A 17,080-nucleotide genomic window follows, 5' to 3' on the forward strand; every position below is an offset into this window, starting at 1 on the left:
TTTCGAAATAACAGGATAGTTATTTCTAAATCTATACTCCTGCTCTCCTTCGGGGATAACTCTTATTTTGAAATAATTATTTCGGGAGTTATTATTTTGAATTTAGATATTTTGAAATAATTTCCTAGTATAGACATGCCCTAAGAGTTAAATTCCGTCTACTATTTGAAAGCTCTGGATAAGAAGTCTTCATTTGCAAACATGGAACCTATATTATGGCCTCTTTCTTTTCCTGGTGACCAATGGCCTTGTCCTTCCATTTTGTAACCCTGGTGAAATTGAAGCAAATCTTTCAAATTGTACTTTTTTTTTTCACAGTGATAAATTAAATACATTAAGGAGACACAAAGAAAAACTGGAAGAAAAGATAATGGACCAGTACAAGTTTTATGATCCTGCTCCAAAAAAGTAAGTACCTTTCCATTTCAGTGCCGTTATTGCAATGGTGTAAACTTCTGTGGAGAGAACTGGGGAAAACAAAGGCTCTTTAGAGGACTGAAATTTTGTGACTCCCTGCCAGGAGATGTAAGAAGAGGGCAGCTGGTGCCTCTGGTCATTACTGCACACTCGGCCTCCCACCAGAGAAGCCTCTAGCTTTAATTGGGATTCTTCTCGATGGGAGCCTCTGTGTTCAACCTCACATACTCCATACGACATCGGCACACAAGTTAACTGACTCATGCTGCAGTCCTGCTTTAGGATGGGCTAACATAGACCCCTGTGCAAATGCGGAGTCCCAGTAACTTCATATTTGGATCTGAATCAATATAAGCTCTTAGAGAGCCATCTTTACCTGAGGAACACCTTCTTCTCCATCGCAGGGCTGGGCTTCAAGCAGCAGAACCCATCACTATGTGAGGGAGCCAAGGAACAGGAACAACACAGTGTCTCCATTGGTGCTTTAGTGCATTCCTGAATTGAGGCCTGAGTGACTGTTTTTATTAAACAAAATCTCAGATTCATCTGTTTAAATCCCTAAAGCTCTCCTTTGCTACCTGGAAGCAGAATGAAATTCCCATCTTTTAGTAATGGGAGATGCTGAGGTATTCAAGTGCTAAGGACCATATAAGATCCCGGTATCCAAAGGATGCTGAATTGCTGATCAGTTTGGGGTCATTTAACTTGTCTGTGTGAAAGCCTCACAATATAACCTTTCAGTTTGCTTCAAAACCTGTGCTCAAAATCAAGTGGGGAGTGTCAGATCTGCTAAGCAATGAATGGCCACTTCTTTAACAGGCCACTAATCTGGCCTGTTAAAGCAGTGGCATGCTTTACCCAACCAAGCCACCCAGCCCGTTGACTCTGAATTGGCATCATAGTAATGAGACCCTACACAATGATTAAGCAGCACCACTGCTTCCAGAGTTGCTCTTTCAGTGTGGGCTAAGCACCCCAACAAGGGGAATTGGCCTTCAAAAAATCAAATAAAAAAGCTGTGTGAACCCAAACATAACTATCTGACCCCTCCAGTACACAGGAGAATCCACACTAATTGTTAGAAGCATTTTTGCAACTTTTCATCATGTTTATGTAACCAGACCTCCCATCGTATTAAAATATTTTATTTGGATCTATGCTTATGATTTTGCTTTTAACTATGGCACAGTCGTTTTATTCAGATCACTAGCTCTGGAGAAATATTTCCCTAGAATGATGCTGACATTGAAGGAGAACCGGTCACTTTCCTTTTGTGAAACCATTCCCTGACCATGTGTTTGATGAAAACATCTCCGCTCCAGGGACACTGTACCATGCCTTAGTTCTCAGCATAATCTAATATTGGGAGAGAGGGGAAGCTGTGTCAGCTCCAGATTTCAAGGAAAATGTTTTCAAGTATTTTATTATCTTCCCTTATCAAAATGTTACTCTAACAGGAAAAACCACTGGATTGGAGCCAGAGCCTTAGTCAAACTGATCAAGCCAAAGAAAGAGGCCCCAAGGGAACGATTGAAATCATCAGTGGAGAGTCCACAATGGCAATCTGAATCCACAGAGACAGCAGCATCTCCATCTGCTTCTCAGATATTCAAGCATCAGCAGGAAAGTCTGGATAATACCTCCCTGGGGTCAAACTCTATGGAAGAAAAAGTGAGCCACACTGGAGCTTCAAATAAAGGTATATGTCTGGCTTACAGAGGTAGTTAATAAAATAGAAGTCACACACTGGGCATTTGATTTGCTAGGAAAATTTAAAAGGCATGATTCTCATATAATATGTCACTCTGTTATACCCATTTAACATTAAACCAGTATTTATTTATATTAGTGTTCCATATCTGTGGCTTGTTTTTTAGTTTCACAGTTCCCCTGCATATGTTGCATGTTAGTTAATAAGAAGATGGGCAAAATTAATGTATACTGCAAAAAAATTAATTTACATTGCAAAAAAAAAGTCAATTTGTGAAATTATGCAATTCACTAGCCTTTTCTCTTATTAATGTTGTTGGTATAATATTGTCTGGCACCAGCAGAGGGCACTCTCAGAAAATAAATGCAAGAAGAATACAATAATTGTAATTGTTAATAAATGCCTATTATTTGGGAAAACCAATGGAGCGTTTCCATTTATAGTCAATTTAAGAGTTTCACAGTGCAAATTTATAACAAGTGATTATGGGATGTTGCAAGAATACCATAGACAAACTGGGAAAATTATTTTGTACAATAATCAAATGCTCCCAATAAGGCAGAATTATTAACTTTGCCAAAAAAAAACAAAAAAAATATCTCTGAACTTCACTGCTACTCCTGAGATCATTCACTTTCACTTTTTGTACTCTAAGAATATTTTCCAAGGAGCAACTTTAATGGTCTCAACAGGGCTGGCCTTACCATGAGGTGAACTGAGGCGGCCGCTAGAACCCAGAGAATTGAGACCTTTCAAAGTTTTGGCCTAAGTGAGAGGGTATGGGGGTGTCATTTGAGCTCCCCCCTTCAGGTGCCAAAATGTTGTGGGCTGGAACTGGGTCTCAAGATCTTTTACAAGTGGTTTCATGCTGGGTGTTAAGGAAGAACAGAGAGTTCTATTATTACAAATGATAGTTTAGAAAAATCTTTAATCGTGTTAATTCCTCTTTCTCCATGCTGCATGGTCTATGCTCAATGTGCAATTTAAAATCATCTGCATCTTAGCAGTGTGTAATTCCAGAAAATAAATGCAATCTATGTGTATCCAAAGCTTTCAGTGACCTAAAGGAGAGTTCGGGATGAGCAAGAAATTAAGTCAGGCCTCTTTGGAGTGCCAGGAACTCCATTAAGTCCTCTAAGGACTTCTCTGTTACTACTGATTTTACATGGAAGGTGCTCAGATACTGCATCTGTGGACAGGAGTATAAAACCCTAAGTAATTGTAGTCCAATTACATTATCACTAAAGACTCTATCAATGTATATGAATTATATCAAATATATATATACATCATATGTTATAATAAATATTATATCATGGATTACATTACTGGCAGTTTTAGGAAGAGGTTGCTTTTGTGTACTATATTAACAAATCATTAATCTGTTTTCCTAAACATTATTTACTATTAGTTTAGGTTTTTTATGTTTTACTCGATTGTGTTGTCACTTAACTGTTTTAAGATATTTTAGTTATTTCTGGGTTTTTTTGTTCACTATTTTTCTTCTTCTTCTTTTTGGAATACCTGGGTGATAACAATTTAGCTGCTCAACGCAAAAAGATTGCCTTTTTGAGAAGCAAAAGCAAGGACAAAGAAAAGTCTCCTAAGTCTCCATCGAATCATCAGTCTTTCACTAATCGTCTGCGGTTCTGGTCTTCTTCCGACATCCCATCCTCTCCTAATGAACCTCTTTCTTTCTCGGAAATGGGAGATTTCTAACACCTTGTCTCTAATTTCATATATTTCTCAAGTTTAAAACAAAAACACTCACATGATTAAATGAGCACACACAGTGGTACAAACACTCAGCATGTCCTTAAAATAAACTAAATACAAGCACAGATTAGTGGGTGTGGACTTAATTTTTCCAGTAGAAGATGAATCAGTATTGCACACTATGGATCATTTCTTCAATGCAGTATACTTGTAGGGGACCTCATGACATACAGTACGCATATTATACTGGCTGTGGTGCACGTCATAAGTAAGTGAAGTTGCTGTGCGCTTCATTGTCTTCTTGCAATCACAAACCTGCATCATGTCCAGCTCAAATGTGAAAATTGCTTTTGCTATGCTTCCTACACTGTTATCCCTACTAAAATACAAAGCTAACATATAAGCACACTCAAATCTTTGAGATTTTTCCAGTGCTCTGTGCAATTTGACTGCCAACTTATTGATATTTCTCTGTTCTTCCAGGCAGTCTAGATCTATAGATATGTGACATTCATTAGCATCACTTCTCTCCAAATGCCTCAATGTTTGCATTCTAAACAGCCCTTTTTAGAAGTTTTACACATTCAGTTATAAAAATTCATCTTGAATGAAAGTTGTGGGATAAGAGCTGAGCCTCCAAGCATTTGGTTTTTTAGAGTGTTTTTATGTCAGAAAACATGATTTGATTTCTTTCAGTTGCCCAAATTCCTTATCCTCTAAGAGTCATTGGCATTTGGTGGCTTGTCAAATGAACTCATGATCACAGGCACTTCCTGTTGAACAAATGTGCATATCACAGGTGTTGCCTCTGTGCTCATCCTCAGCAGAGAGACAAAACTCCCTTTTCTTTCATAAAGGCGATTCTTCCATATTAGAGCAGAGCACACCGGCATAGCAACCTAAGGAAACTTGCACTGAAATTAACTGAATTAAATTAATGAATAGCATCAGTCTCCAGGCCTATTAATTCAGGATCTTTGAAAGGCACTAAATTCACTAATTAATTTTTCAAAGGAAGTTTGAAATATTGACTTGCATGGCAAGTTTTATCCCATAATAATTTTTATCCCATAATAATTTTTATGGCTGTGCTATACATTTCTAAAATGTGGGAGGGAGTAAAAACGGTGCACACCCTACGCTGTAGTAACACACACATACCATGCCTCTGCTGTAGAATTTTTTTCCTGAGAAACTTTCAGAAATAGCATAACCCTGTAGTTAGAATCCTGTGCAGATATAAAATTTGTATTCACCAATTTGTATCTGCAAAAATGAGCCACAGCTATCTGCATCCTTATCAAGAGATGTGGATACCAATGGCTATAAAGCAAATATCTGGATTTGCAGGGCTCTACCAACAGTACCCTGGTCCACCTTTTCAAAAACATTGTTATTTCTTCCCCATACCTTTGAACTAATCAATTTGGTTTTGTCCCTGTCAGCTGCTTATTTTGACCATCTGCTCTGCTTTGTTTGCAGGATCTAATGGCCATTTGTTAACCATCACTTTCAGAAAAATGCAGGAAGCTAGAATCTTGCTTCTCATCAAGGCTCTTTTCTAAAATGAAGGCTTTAAATTTCACACTGCTTTATGCGAGCCTTAAAATGTGTATCAGCTGGGTTAATTTTTTTAATACATCCTGTATTATCACTGGATAAAACACTTTGTGTCCATTTAAGTGTGTTTATAGTAGGCATTATTTGTTGTTATCCCAAAATCTTGTTTAAGAAATCAGTGCAGAAGAAGGAGAGTTTAAGCCCTCTGGAACATCTGAGCTTTTATCACAGCAGAATTCTTATAGACAGACATCATATCTCAACATGAATTCTCTTAGGTGATTTCAAATTAGGAACCTTGGTTTTGAATCTGGCTTTGACTTGTCAGTATATTGAAGCTTTATTCCCTTTCATTACTGAAGCAAGTGCTTATAAAATGTATCTTAGGGAATTTCATATCTCACATTTTTTCTGCTTTCATGTCTTTGCTCCCTTATCCTGTTGCATGTGTAAAAACAATCTTCCTATTGGCCCTAAAGCAACCCTCGTCACTCCTAAGCACACTACTAAGCAAAACTGGTTACAGAAATCTCTTCCCCAAGAGTGAACTGGTAATTGAAAAGCTTGCAAAACTAGCCGTCTGTTGCACAGTTTTTGTGTGTGCCTGCTTGTTGTGTTTATACGCAAATGGATAGATAGAAAAATACATGTTGTTTGTGTTGTTTTTTATCACTTCGTTTATTTACCTTTTCCTCCCCTACTTAGCATTAATGGATCTAAAACAAAACCAAGTTTCCCAACGTGGAAGCATCAATGATTGTGTTGAAAATTCACCAGATTCTGCCACTAAGCATCCCTGCATGGATCTGGGCTCCAGGACGTACTCTACCTCAGCCATCCACTTGGCCACTTTAAGTTCTACTCCCACTTCCAGGCACCAAAGCAAACCCAAAGGTACGTGGTGCAATCTGATATTTAGCCTATCTACACCTAATCCATCTCCCAATACTTGGACCTCCCCCTTCACTGCAATGTGAACTCCTTCCATAACAGATATTGCAAGGCACTTAATAGGCCTTCTAGAGCCCTACAAAGCCATGTAGCTGCTTATTATCAACTGGTATCCACGTCTGCCAAGGTAGATGGATACAACTGGGCAAGGTACTCCCTGGCCTGTAGCATCTGGCTTCGACAGGCCAGGGGTGCAGCATACTCAGGGACTGCTGCCAGTGACTGAAGTTAGGCAGCAGGCTACTGTTGGGGCTGTCCAGCCTCCAATCACCGCACCACTTCCTGTCCAGCAGCTCGGGCTCCTCAGCACTAGTGCCCCCAATGTGGCCCAGCCTGACAGCATTTGCCACACTCCTAGCCTGCTGGGTCCCAGGGAGCAGAGTCTGCCCCCATACACAAGGATTGGAGTAGTGTTGTAAAATCCCATGTAAACTGTTAACTGATTAAACTATAAGTGTAATCAGTTATCTGTGCCACTGGTGGGGAAGTGCTGGAGCAGCCTCCTGCCTGTGGTACAGTGGGCCTAGCTGGACTGGAGCAGCCTCATAGCTAGGCATGTTGGGCTGGGATGGGCTGGAGTAGCCCCCTTCGCCACAGCGCATGTTCCTGTGCTTCCCCTTCTCCCTTCCCCCCAGCTCTTGTTAAATGGCTTGATGCTGTGGGTGCGAATGCAGATACACATAGGACAGCTGGCAGATCACAGGTTAGGTGCATGATGATTCTGGCAGATGCAGGTAGGATGCAGATCCACATTTTTGTAGCCACACAGGGCTCTGTCTGTAACAAAGTGAGATCCCTGATAAGTTAGAGGAGGGTGCATGCCAGATTCATAGCCACGAAAAACACATCACAGGCCATGAAATCTGGTCTCCTTCTTGTGAAATCGGATCTTTTGTTTGCTTTTACCCTGTACTGTACAGATTTCACTGGGGAGATCAATGTTTCTCAGATTGGGGGTCCTGGCCCAAAAGAGTTGCAGGGGATCACACAGTTATTTTAGGGGGATTATGGTATTGCTATCCTTACTTCTGCACTGCCTTCAGAGCTGGGTGGCCAGAATGTGGCAGCTGATGGCCATGTGCCCAGCTTTGAAGGCAGAGCCCCACCTGCAGTGGCACAGAAGTAATGGTGGAAATACCATACTGCTGCGTTCAGAGCTGAGCAGTCTGAGAGCAACAGTTGCTGATTGATGGTTCAGCTCTGCAGGCAGCTGCACAAAAGTAAGGATGGCAAAACCATACCATCCTTCTGATTTGCCGTTGGTGTCTCTGCCTTCAGAGCTAGCTTCCCAGCCAGCAGCCACCACACTCCAGCTGCCCTCCTCTGAAGCCAGCTATGGTGTGGAAGTAAGAATAGCAGTACTGCAAGCCCCTTCCCTCCAAACTCCTTTTTGTGTCAGGATCCCTACAATTACAACACCGTGAAAGTTCAGATTTACATAGCTTAAATTGTGAAAATTAAGGTTTTTAAAACCCCATGATTATGAAATTCACCAAAATGGACCATAAATTTGGTAGGGTCTTAATTTTAGGTCTTATTGACACTAGCAAAGCTACCATGTGGGAGGTTGCATTTCAACATACTAGTCAATACTTTCAACTCAATTTGACTGTGGTCCCATTGATTCAAAACAGTGTGTACTTCTCCCACATTACCTTTATAAAAGTCACTCAGCAGACTGTACCGCTTATACTATAATGTTCACAGCAGATCTGTGGGGTTGCCCTTCCTAAACTTAATGTTACCCACTAAATCTTATATTCTTTTTAGGATATAATTCAGAGGATAATCTTTGTGAGCAATTCCCTGAGGTAGAGTTTTCAAGAAACAGACAACATGGTATGTTTGTAAAATGTAAGATTATACTAATCCCCTATTTTGCTTCATGATGTCTAAACAAACCCTAATCAAGCTTTATACTTAAACTTCAATTATAAAATGATCTGAAATTATTTGTTAATTTCTTTGGGGATTGGGAGTCCAAAGTTTTTATTTTAGGATTTTTCTAAAATAATGTGGATGAAAAAACAAAACAAAATAAATTTGTAATCAAGACAAACAGATCTGCCTCAGCGTGTGCTAGAGTTTCCACACAGATTTTTAAGATAAATATTTACATATAACAGGGCGGAAAGGAATTAGCCGTAGTATATTTCTTCGGGGGTGGTAGCAGCAGCGTTGGATAAGAATTGCCTTCCTGGAGGACATTGAATTTGCAAGCTGGTTAACAGCACTAAAAATTCACTAGTCTCCTCTAAAAAGAAACTTGAAAATAGAGAAGAAGAAGAAGAAAGGAAAAAAAACTGAAAATTTTAAATAAAAATGCATGTTTCATAGCTGGACCAATAAAAATTGCTGTAGTATATTAAACCTAACATTACATTAGCTCTTTTTCATTATTAAAAATTGTCTTTGTGGCAAACATAAGTACTGTAGAAGCAAACTGAAGAATATATTTCTCTGAACAAAATGATATCAAGAAAAGAAGATGTTCTTAAACACCCAACAAAGGAAGAAAGTGGTTGATTTGTATTGTTTTCAGGCTTCTCACATGATGTACATCATATGGTAGTAAAATTTTCAAGCGTCAAAGTCATATTTTCAAAAGTGGCTGAGGCATTTAGCATCCTACGTCTCACTGAAAGTCAATGGGACTTAAGCTCTTAAGTCACTTGGCACTTTTGAAACTGTTACACTTTGTCCAGATCTTATGTTCTCATGAACTTAATATTCCTGTTTCTTTACAGTTTCCAAACCAAATAGTTTAGAGAGCAGTCGAAATGCATCTAGCAATAGCTCACCTCTCAACTTGAAAGGTAAGATATTTTCAGAGCTGAGGTGCTCTCTGACAAACAGGAATTGAAATTGAGTTGCTTGCAGTGCATTTTCTTTCCAGTTGGACTTGTAATCTGTACAGGAGCCTGGTTACCACAGAGACTTGAAATAGTGTTATCAAGAATTATTTTTTTAACATAGCCTGAATTCTAGGAGAGAAACACATTCTTCTGCCATATCATTATGAGGTATTCTGATGGATGAAAGTCAAGATTTAAACTCTGTGTTTACATACTAGCATCTCTCCAGCACACTAATTCTGTGCATAACTTTGTAAGATAAACATGCCCTCTAGATTTGCTAGAGTTCTGTTGAAAAGGATAAACCTGTTAGGCTAAACATGGTGAAGCTGCTTTGTGCTGCCCCACTGGCAGATTCTGGTGCTCAGGTTGGCAAATGCTGTGACTAGGATGCTCTTTTTGTGCCACAGAGCTGACACAAAGGTTCAATTGTCATCCTTGCTGCCAGCAAAGAGTGTAGCTGTAGGGGATGTGTCCAGGATGCTACTGTACTGTACCAATGACAGTGGCTTGTTTCAGCTCCTTAGGACAATTAGCAACCAGCATAGTTGAAGACTGCTGTGCCGTGTACTTGAGATCTGGCCCTGCACAGCTGCCCTGGAATCAAGGCAGTGCAAAGCTGACTTTTGTTGCATGCTGTTCTGTTGTGGCTCAAAATCTGGCATTTAATTGGATTTTTTTTAAAGCTCTGGAATATAAGATGTTTCTGCTTTTCCCAAGTTCTGATTTTATAGGGATTTAGAGAGGAGAAAACAATTATTATAAAATCCAATTGCAGTTGCTGTATTCAGCATGAAAAAGGAACTGAATCCTACATACCTTTCTCATTAGATGACATTTCTGCTAAAATTGAGGAAAATTCTTTTTTTTTTAATGCTCCTTATTCTCCTACTCAGGTTCTTCAGAACGTGTCTATGGCAGGTCCGAGAGCCTCAGCAGTGAAGATATGGTGCTGAGTAGAGACACACCTGCCTTGCCCAGAGACACCCACATCTCTCATTCCACTTCTGCCATCTTAAGCTCTAACAGCAAACAAGACTCCTCCCTTCACAGGAGCAGCTCAGTCTCTTATGACATACCTCAGAGGAGTTACTTAGCCCACTCCTATGCTGGTAGGCAGCAATCTGCTTCTCCTGGCAGTGAAATGGTGACTCTGGAAGAGTTTCTGGAAGAGAGCAACGGGTTTTCCCCACTGAATGTATGTACATTAAAACTGTAGTTATCTTGGGTGACACGAAAATTTTCCAAGCTTATCTAAGGGGAAGGGAAGAAAATAAGAAATATAGTAGGGCCTTCATTAATGACTGTGAGATTCATTAGAGAGGCAAGGTAATATCTTCTGCTAGATCACCTTCCATGGTAAGAGAGAGTGAAGCCTTTGAGCTATATGAAGCTCATTGTAATCTATGAATTTTGCAGATCAACATTTAAGCCAAACATCCCCCTCCAAAAAAAGCCTAAGAATGACAAATATCCTTTGTTAGTTTATTTTTATATTTGAACTAGAGCTAGTAAAATAACTCATTGCAAGTGATATTTGTTAGAATGTTGGTACTATTTTCATCCAGTAATTCTTTGTGATTAAACTTTCCCATTATTCCACCAGCTCCAAGTTTAGGTGAGTTTTAATTATATGTGAACTAGTAAATATTCTGTGCAGTATTCTGCAGAAGTAAATTTTAGTCATCTGAGTTGTTGATACAGGTTTTGTCTGTTAAATCTCTGCTGAAAACTAAAGCTTAATGACCATTATTAATTGAATTAGAATGTGCATCTTAAAGCAGGTCTGCTCTAACTAAAAAAAAAATCTCATGATCCAGTCTTTTCACAAGGATTTTATTAAGGATTTCGGGAGGGAAGTCTCTGTTCCCCTGGATTGTGTTATGTGAACCACGTGACGCTGTTGATGAAATCAATGCTACAGTATTTCACTGTGCATTTATAGATGTTTTTCAGGAAATAGTATTCATTTCTTTGTAAATGCCTTGTATTGCTTAGTGTATACCAGTCATATGAAATGTCTCAATATGAAACATGTTGATGTCTTCAGACCAAATTCACTGCTGGCATAAGTGAGTGAAAGTTAATGGTGCATGAACAACCCAATAGCATTACTGATGTCATTAGAGTCCCCCCTCTTATGACATCAGGAAATCTTAGTCCTCAATGTTTACAACAAACCTTTTAAAATATATCGCAGTCCCTTGTCCTGAGTTCCTTAGGGTAAATTAATTGAATGCAAAACACCTGTCTGTAACTGTGTGATCATGTCTCCATTTTCATTCTTTCTGTCATCCTTGTTCTTTTTCAGCGGCAACACAGCTTAAGTGAGACCGAAATTATCTCATTGCACCAATTTCTGTTAGAAGCTGACGCACTGTGTCCCTCTTGCCATTTTCCATCTCATTCCCTCCATCAGGAACCTTCGCATTCAGTTGAACCAGTCCTCAGTCATTCACGTGGTGACAATGTGAGGCACAGAACAGGCAGGGGGAGTAGGAGAGCAACTTTGCTGTACTTCCCCAGGGTATCCATCTTCATCACTGTGTAGTTAATGGCTCACACCTCACTCAAGCCTGCAAGCATTTAATGCTTATGGAAGCTTATTTTAATGTTTCATTGCTATTTTAAGTAGCAAAATTACTCATATTAACTGTTACTAACATATTTCTAGTGTTGAGCAGGAGCACCTGTTTGTTGGGATAATTGTAATAGCACCGTATGGTGGCCCTCTCATTTTAATGTGCACAACAGAGATATAGACTAACATAAGAAATAACCCAGATTATTGGCATATGATTGAACCTAGAGTTCTTCTGATGCAGTAAGGCATTATCATGAGCTGCTCTTTTACAGCTGCTACTGTTTACTATGAGTAAAGTGGGTCTTGCTACTGGAAGTAACCTCTGTAAACTCTGTAAAACGAAAAGATATATTAAACCATGATGTGAAACTCCAGAAAAAAGCACTGAGGTGAAAAATATCAGGTTGTTGCAGCACATTCCTTTCATAACTTACATGACTATTAACTATTCACAGCATGCCTTGTACTAATAACAGAAGTGGATAGTCTTTTCCATATGCTTTTCATGAGACTGTCTCTATTGATCATTTATTATATATTTTCTTTTATGGCCAGGTTAATTATTCACCTTCAGAATATTGTGCATTAATTTTTGGATGAGCAATCATTCATTTATTTTACATACAGCCGTTAACACATGGCATTCTAGTTTTGGCCCATCCCGTAAAAACAACAATGAATTTGCCCTGTAGTAGGCTGCTACATATCTTCATTTAGAGTGTTCTCCTGATGTTTCACTAATATTGGTACACGGTATTGCTCAGAGCAATCTGCATTCTAGAAATGACAAACACTAAATCACAGGCATGCACTAAATTGGCCAACACAAAATGAAGCAAAAGATGCAGCCGAGGGTGCTAGTTATCAAGAGAATTTCTTTAACTGGTGACAATTAAGCTGGCAAATAAGGCTGTCACAATCTAATTTTGATGATTAAGTAACTCATGGATCTAAATTTAGATGCTCTTTTCCCCAGTCCTCTCAGCTATCAATATGAAATAAGTGGTTTTGTGTAGGATGTTGTGGATCCCTCAAAAGTTGATACGAACACATCAGTTAGTGCAGAGGTGGGCAAGAGGCTGTCAGCAGCCCACAGCCTCTTTGCCAGAACTGTTAGGCAGAGAACAGTTTACACTTTAAAAAGGCTGCTATTCTCCCTTCTGGATGGCTGCGAAGGGAGGAGGGAGACTTCTTATGCTGTTCCTGCCTCCCAGCAAAATCTCTTCACTCCCATTGGCCAGTCTCTCAGTTTCCAGCCAAAAGGAGCTGAAAATTTTTGCTGAGAGCAAGGGCACTGTGAGAAGCCTTCCTCATTGACCTTCCTCACATGCCCAGAGTGGAGCCATGCGGTGCAGCCTGCAGCAGTCTGCCTCAGGTTTCTGCTGGTAAGCACCTCCCAGCCAGAGGCTGCCTCTGGCACCCCAACCCCTTTCCTCCCCAACCCTCTGTTCCCCCTCTACATACACAAACCCTCTTCCCCCTCCTGCACCCATACCCCCTCCAAGAGCTGGACCCCAATTCCCTGCCCAGATCACAATCCCCTCCTACTCTAGGTCACATCCCAAACCTCTGTGCTCCAGTCCACTGCCCAAGGTCACAACTGCCTACTTCACCCAAACTGCCTTCCAGAGACCATTCTCCCTCCTGCACCCCAATCCCTTACCCACAAGTTCCCTTCTGAACCCAACCTCTATCCCAGATCCCAGGATTCCTCCATTAATATCCTGGAAGAGTGCAGTCCTTTACTACTTTAAAAAATCTTGGAGTAGTCCCCTGTCAAACATTATTGCCCACCCCTGAGTTAGTGCATGAAGTACTTTGAAAGTGAGGCATGTTGTATATAGTGCCAAGTGCTCTCTCTTGAACATTTACTTTGTATTGATCCCAGGTTTCTTGATGTGTTGGAATTATGTTGTGACATCCTTGAGAGGAAAATTACTCGCTAAACACATTTTCCTTGCAACAGTGTTGTCATTAACATGCCATGTATGTATTTTCTCCCTGTAGGACGCTTTTGGTAGCAGAGATGAATTGCTGAGTGATTATTTTAGAAAAGCAAATGAGCCCCTTCCTATTGGGAACCAAGTTGGTCAGTCAGGTAGAAAGGAAGCAGCCAAGATGCCTACTAGCTATGTGTCACCAACTATAAAGAAGAACATCACCAGCGAAGAGGGGAGAGTGGCTAAACCTGGACATTATGTCAAACCAAACCTTAGACCAGTTGAACCTGAGCCACTTTCAAACTCCACAGGATCTCTTAAACTTCCTCCTACAGCACCACATCAGCCACTCAGTGGGGTGAAGCAGATGGCACAACCGCAGCACACCAGCACGATGAGCCAGAGGAATGCTTCACTGAGCAGAGCATTTAGTCTGGCCTCTGCAGACCTCCTGAAAGCCACAGGCCCAGAGATGTACAGACAGGAGAGCTCTCAAAAGCTAAGTGCAGATGTGTGTGTGGGCAAAGACTTGGGCAGTCAGACCGTACGGCTTTCTGTGCCCCCAGGCTCTCACCCTACCATACGAGACAGGCCACAGTCTGCAAAAGCAGCAGGCGCCTTGCAAGGTGTTGATTCCCGTTGTCGGCAGCTTGATGTGCGACGTCTTTCTCTGGCAGCTCCAAAGGAAGAGAGGCCTCTCTCTTTCCATCAGTTCTCTGCTTCTGCTGCTGCTTCTGCCAACAGTGTGCAGGAGCGAGTGAGTGCAGTGCCGGTGCAACACTATTCACCCACACAATATACACCGGCAAAAGTCAAATCCAAGCCAGCCTCACGTTCCGGGGAAGTGGCCACCGTGATTCCTGTCAGAGCTGCCTCTAGTAACACTGAGAGTGAAGGTACCCAAGGGCCAAGCCTGAATGATGCCCTCAACACCAAATGTCAGAGTAGGTCGCTAGAAGGCCATGCTGGTGCAGGGGCTATAGAAGAATCCAATAGAGGGGGCAGCTCCAAGAGCACTCCTGGATCTCCAGATCCCCATGGGGACCAGCAGACTGTCTGGTATGAGTATGGATGTGTGTAATCCATTGATTCTCTTGGCAACATGTTTTGAGTAGTGACATTTGGGTGGAATTTGCTTGTGGTATTTGTCAAAACACTGTGGCAGGTCTTAAAAGGCATTACCTGCACCTCATTATCTAGTTCGTTTATATGCCTTCCAGCCATCGTTTTTTAACGGAATAAAAGACATTTACATGATTAAAACAAAGAACTGAACAGCCAAACCAGGGCCTTTCCTTCACACTATAGTGCCTGAAACAGAGTGGATCCCCTGTCGACTCCCCAAAAAGACATCGGGCCTAATTTTCAGAAGTGCTGAGCACCCACAAATCCAGGTGAAAACAACCGTATCTGTGAGGGCTCTCCACTCTGACAATTGGTCACCGCCTCTCCCTATTGCCCTGTCCCATGCTCCCCCAGATTCTGCATTAAAGAAAACATTCATGGGTCAAATTTAACTGGCTTAAGCTAGCATAAAAAAAATCATATAAAAACCACACTCCTCTCTGGGGAAGAGACAAACACTTGCAGTGACCTAAGAAAAGCTGAAGGTCAAAAGTGCGCTGCTTTGCAGTGAGTCTAAGTAAAAGCAATTATGTTTGTAACAGCTGCGTTTTATAAATAGGAGGAGTAGAATTCAAGGGTCTCATCTTAACCTTTCACATTGGGAACTGTTTGATTACAGAGGTCAGTGTACTTGCCTCACTGCCTCCACTACACGCACAGTTCAGCGGATCCTGGATTCTGAAAACCAAGTGGTGCTGCCTTTTGAAACTTGTTTTATCTTTTATACAAACACTGGAACTGATAAAGCCTGTTCAGGGATATGCCTGATTCCAATGGCATTGCAAAGATGGCATCCCATGCACAAAGGTGACTTGTACAGATGTATATGAAAAGTTAAATCATTGTAAAGGAGTGCTGTTTGTAAACTATATTAATAAATGTGCTATCACTTTTTGCATCCCTTTAATTACCCATGTCTGAAGTAATATATAGGAATCTCTCCCTTAGATGAAGTCTTTGTTTCTGTCTTAAAGAACTTGTTTAGTGTAGAAACCAAAATATTGTTATATACACGTGAAATAAATCTAATTTTAAAAATCTATTTATGTTCATATAAAATTTCTTTTATATGTCTGTCAGGAGTTTCATTAGCTGCTTATGTATATATGATGAAATGTGTATCTTTAATTCTATTTCATGTTTGTAAAGGTGTTTTCTTTTTGAAAGACTAAATCCCTGAAAAACGTTAAGATTTTTCGAACACTGGTTCTGATTTAATATTGTAAAATATACATGTAAGCAATTTTAAACTGATATCAGTTTGCCTAGCAATGTTTCTGTTATATAGTATGTAGCAATCACATTCTGAAAATTACAGGATTGTTTATAATAAAAGATTTTTAAAAACAAAGTTGTGTGATTGATTTTTTCCTTTAGAAAAATCTCAGATTCACAGGGATGGAGCTAAATCTGAGTTTGGGAGATGTGTGCAAACTTATTTTAATACTGAAGAGTACTCACAACCAGTATAGTTTTACTTCCCTTTACAATATTTTCATTTAGCTTTATCAGAAATTGATTTATATGATTTTTATTGATTTTTATATGGTAGTCTCCTTAATGAGTACTTCAGTGGAACTAATGGGGCTCGTCTACATTGGCCCCTTTTCCGGAAGGGGCATGCTAATTTTTCAGATCGTAATAGGGAAATCCACGGGGGATTTAAATATCCCCCGCGGCATTTAAATAAAAATGTCCGCTGCTTTTTTCCGGCTTTTAGAAAAGCCGGAAAAGAGCATCTACACTGGCCCCGATCCGGCCCGATCCTCCGGAAAAAAGCCCTTTTCCGGAGGATCTCTTATTCCTACTTCAAAGTAATTCAAAGTAGGAATAAGAGATCCTCCGGAAAAGGGCTTTTTTCCAGAGGATCGGGCTGGATCGGGGCCAGTGTAGACGCTCTTTTCCAGCATTTCTAAAAGCCGGAAAAAAGCGGCGGACATTTTTATTTAAATGCCGCGGGGGATATTTAAATCCCCCGCGGATTTCCCTATTACGATCTGAAAAATTAGCATGCCCCTTCCGGAAAAGGGGCCAATGTAGACGTAGCCATGGGGTGCATCTACACTGTACCGTTAGCTTGAAATAAGGTACACAGTTTGAGCTATGCAAATTGCTTATTTCGTAATTTGGTGCTGTCTACACTGCGCCAAATTTCAAAATAAACTGCTATTCCAAAATGTCCCTTACTCCTCATGGAATGAGATTTACAGGGACGTTGGAA

General features: G+C 40.5%; 1 protein-coding gene across 6 annotated transcripts in view; it reads left to right on the forward strand.

Moving 5' to 3' along the window:
- CCDC88C (coiled-coil domain containing 88C) overlaps positions 1-16,437 on the forward strand; it is a 147,288-nt gene extending 130,851 nt beyond the window's left edge. For 3 of the 6 annotated variants that reach the window (XM_075926709.1, XM_075926713.1, XM_075926712.1), the window contains 8 exons: positions 319-408; positions 1,875-2,116; positions 6,110-6,298; positions 8,126-8,194; positions 9,103-9,171; positions 10,107-10,408; positions 11,522-11,737; positions 13,802-16,437. In XM_075926709.1, the coding sequence (XP_075782824.1) occupies positions 319-408; positions 1,875-2,116; positions 6,110-6,298; positions 8,126-8,194; positions 9,103-9,171; positions 10,107-10,408; positions 11,522-11,737; positions 13,802-14,815 (2,191 nt within the window). In that variant the 3' untranslated portion in view covers positions 14,816-16,437. Of the gene's footprint in view, positions 1-318; positions 409-1,874; positions 2,117-3,671; positions 4,072-6,109; positions 6,299-8,125; positions 8,195-9,102; positions 9,172-10,106; positions 10,409-11,521; positions 11,738-13,801 lie in introns of those variants that run through there. The other 3 variants (XM_075926710.1, XM_075926711.1, XM_075926714.1) reach the window with 3 other exon arrangements.
- The last annotated feature ends 643 nt before the right edge of the window (positions 16,438-17,080 follow it).

This window comes from Pelodiscus sinensis, chromosome 4 (assembly GCF_049634645.1).
Source record: "Pelodiscus sinensis isolate JC-2024 chromosome 4, ASM4963464v1, whole genome shotgun sequence".
Classification (NCBI taxonomy): Eukaryota; Metazoa; Chordata; order Testudines; family Trionychidae; genus Pelodiscus; species Pelodiscus sinensis.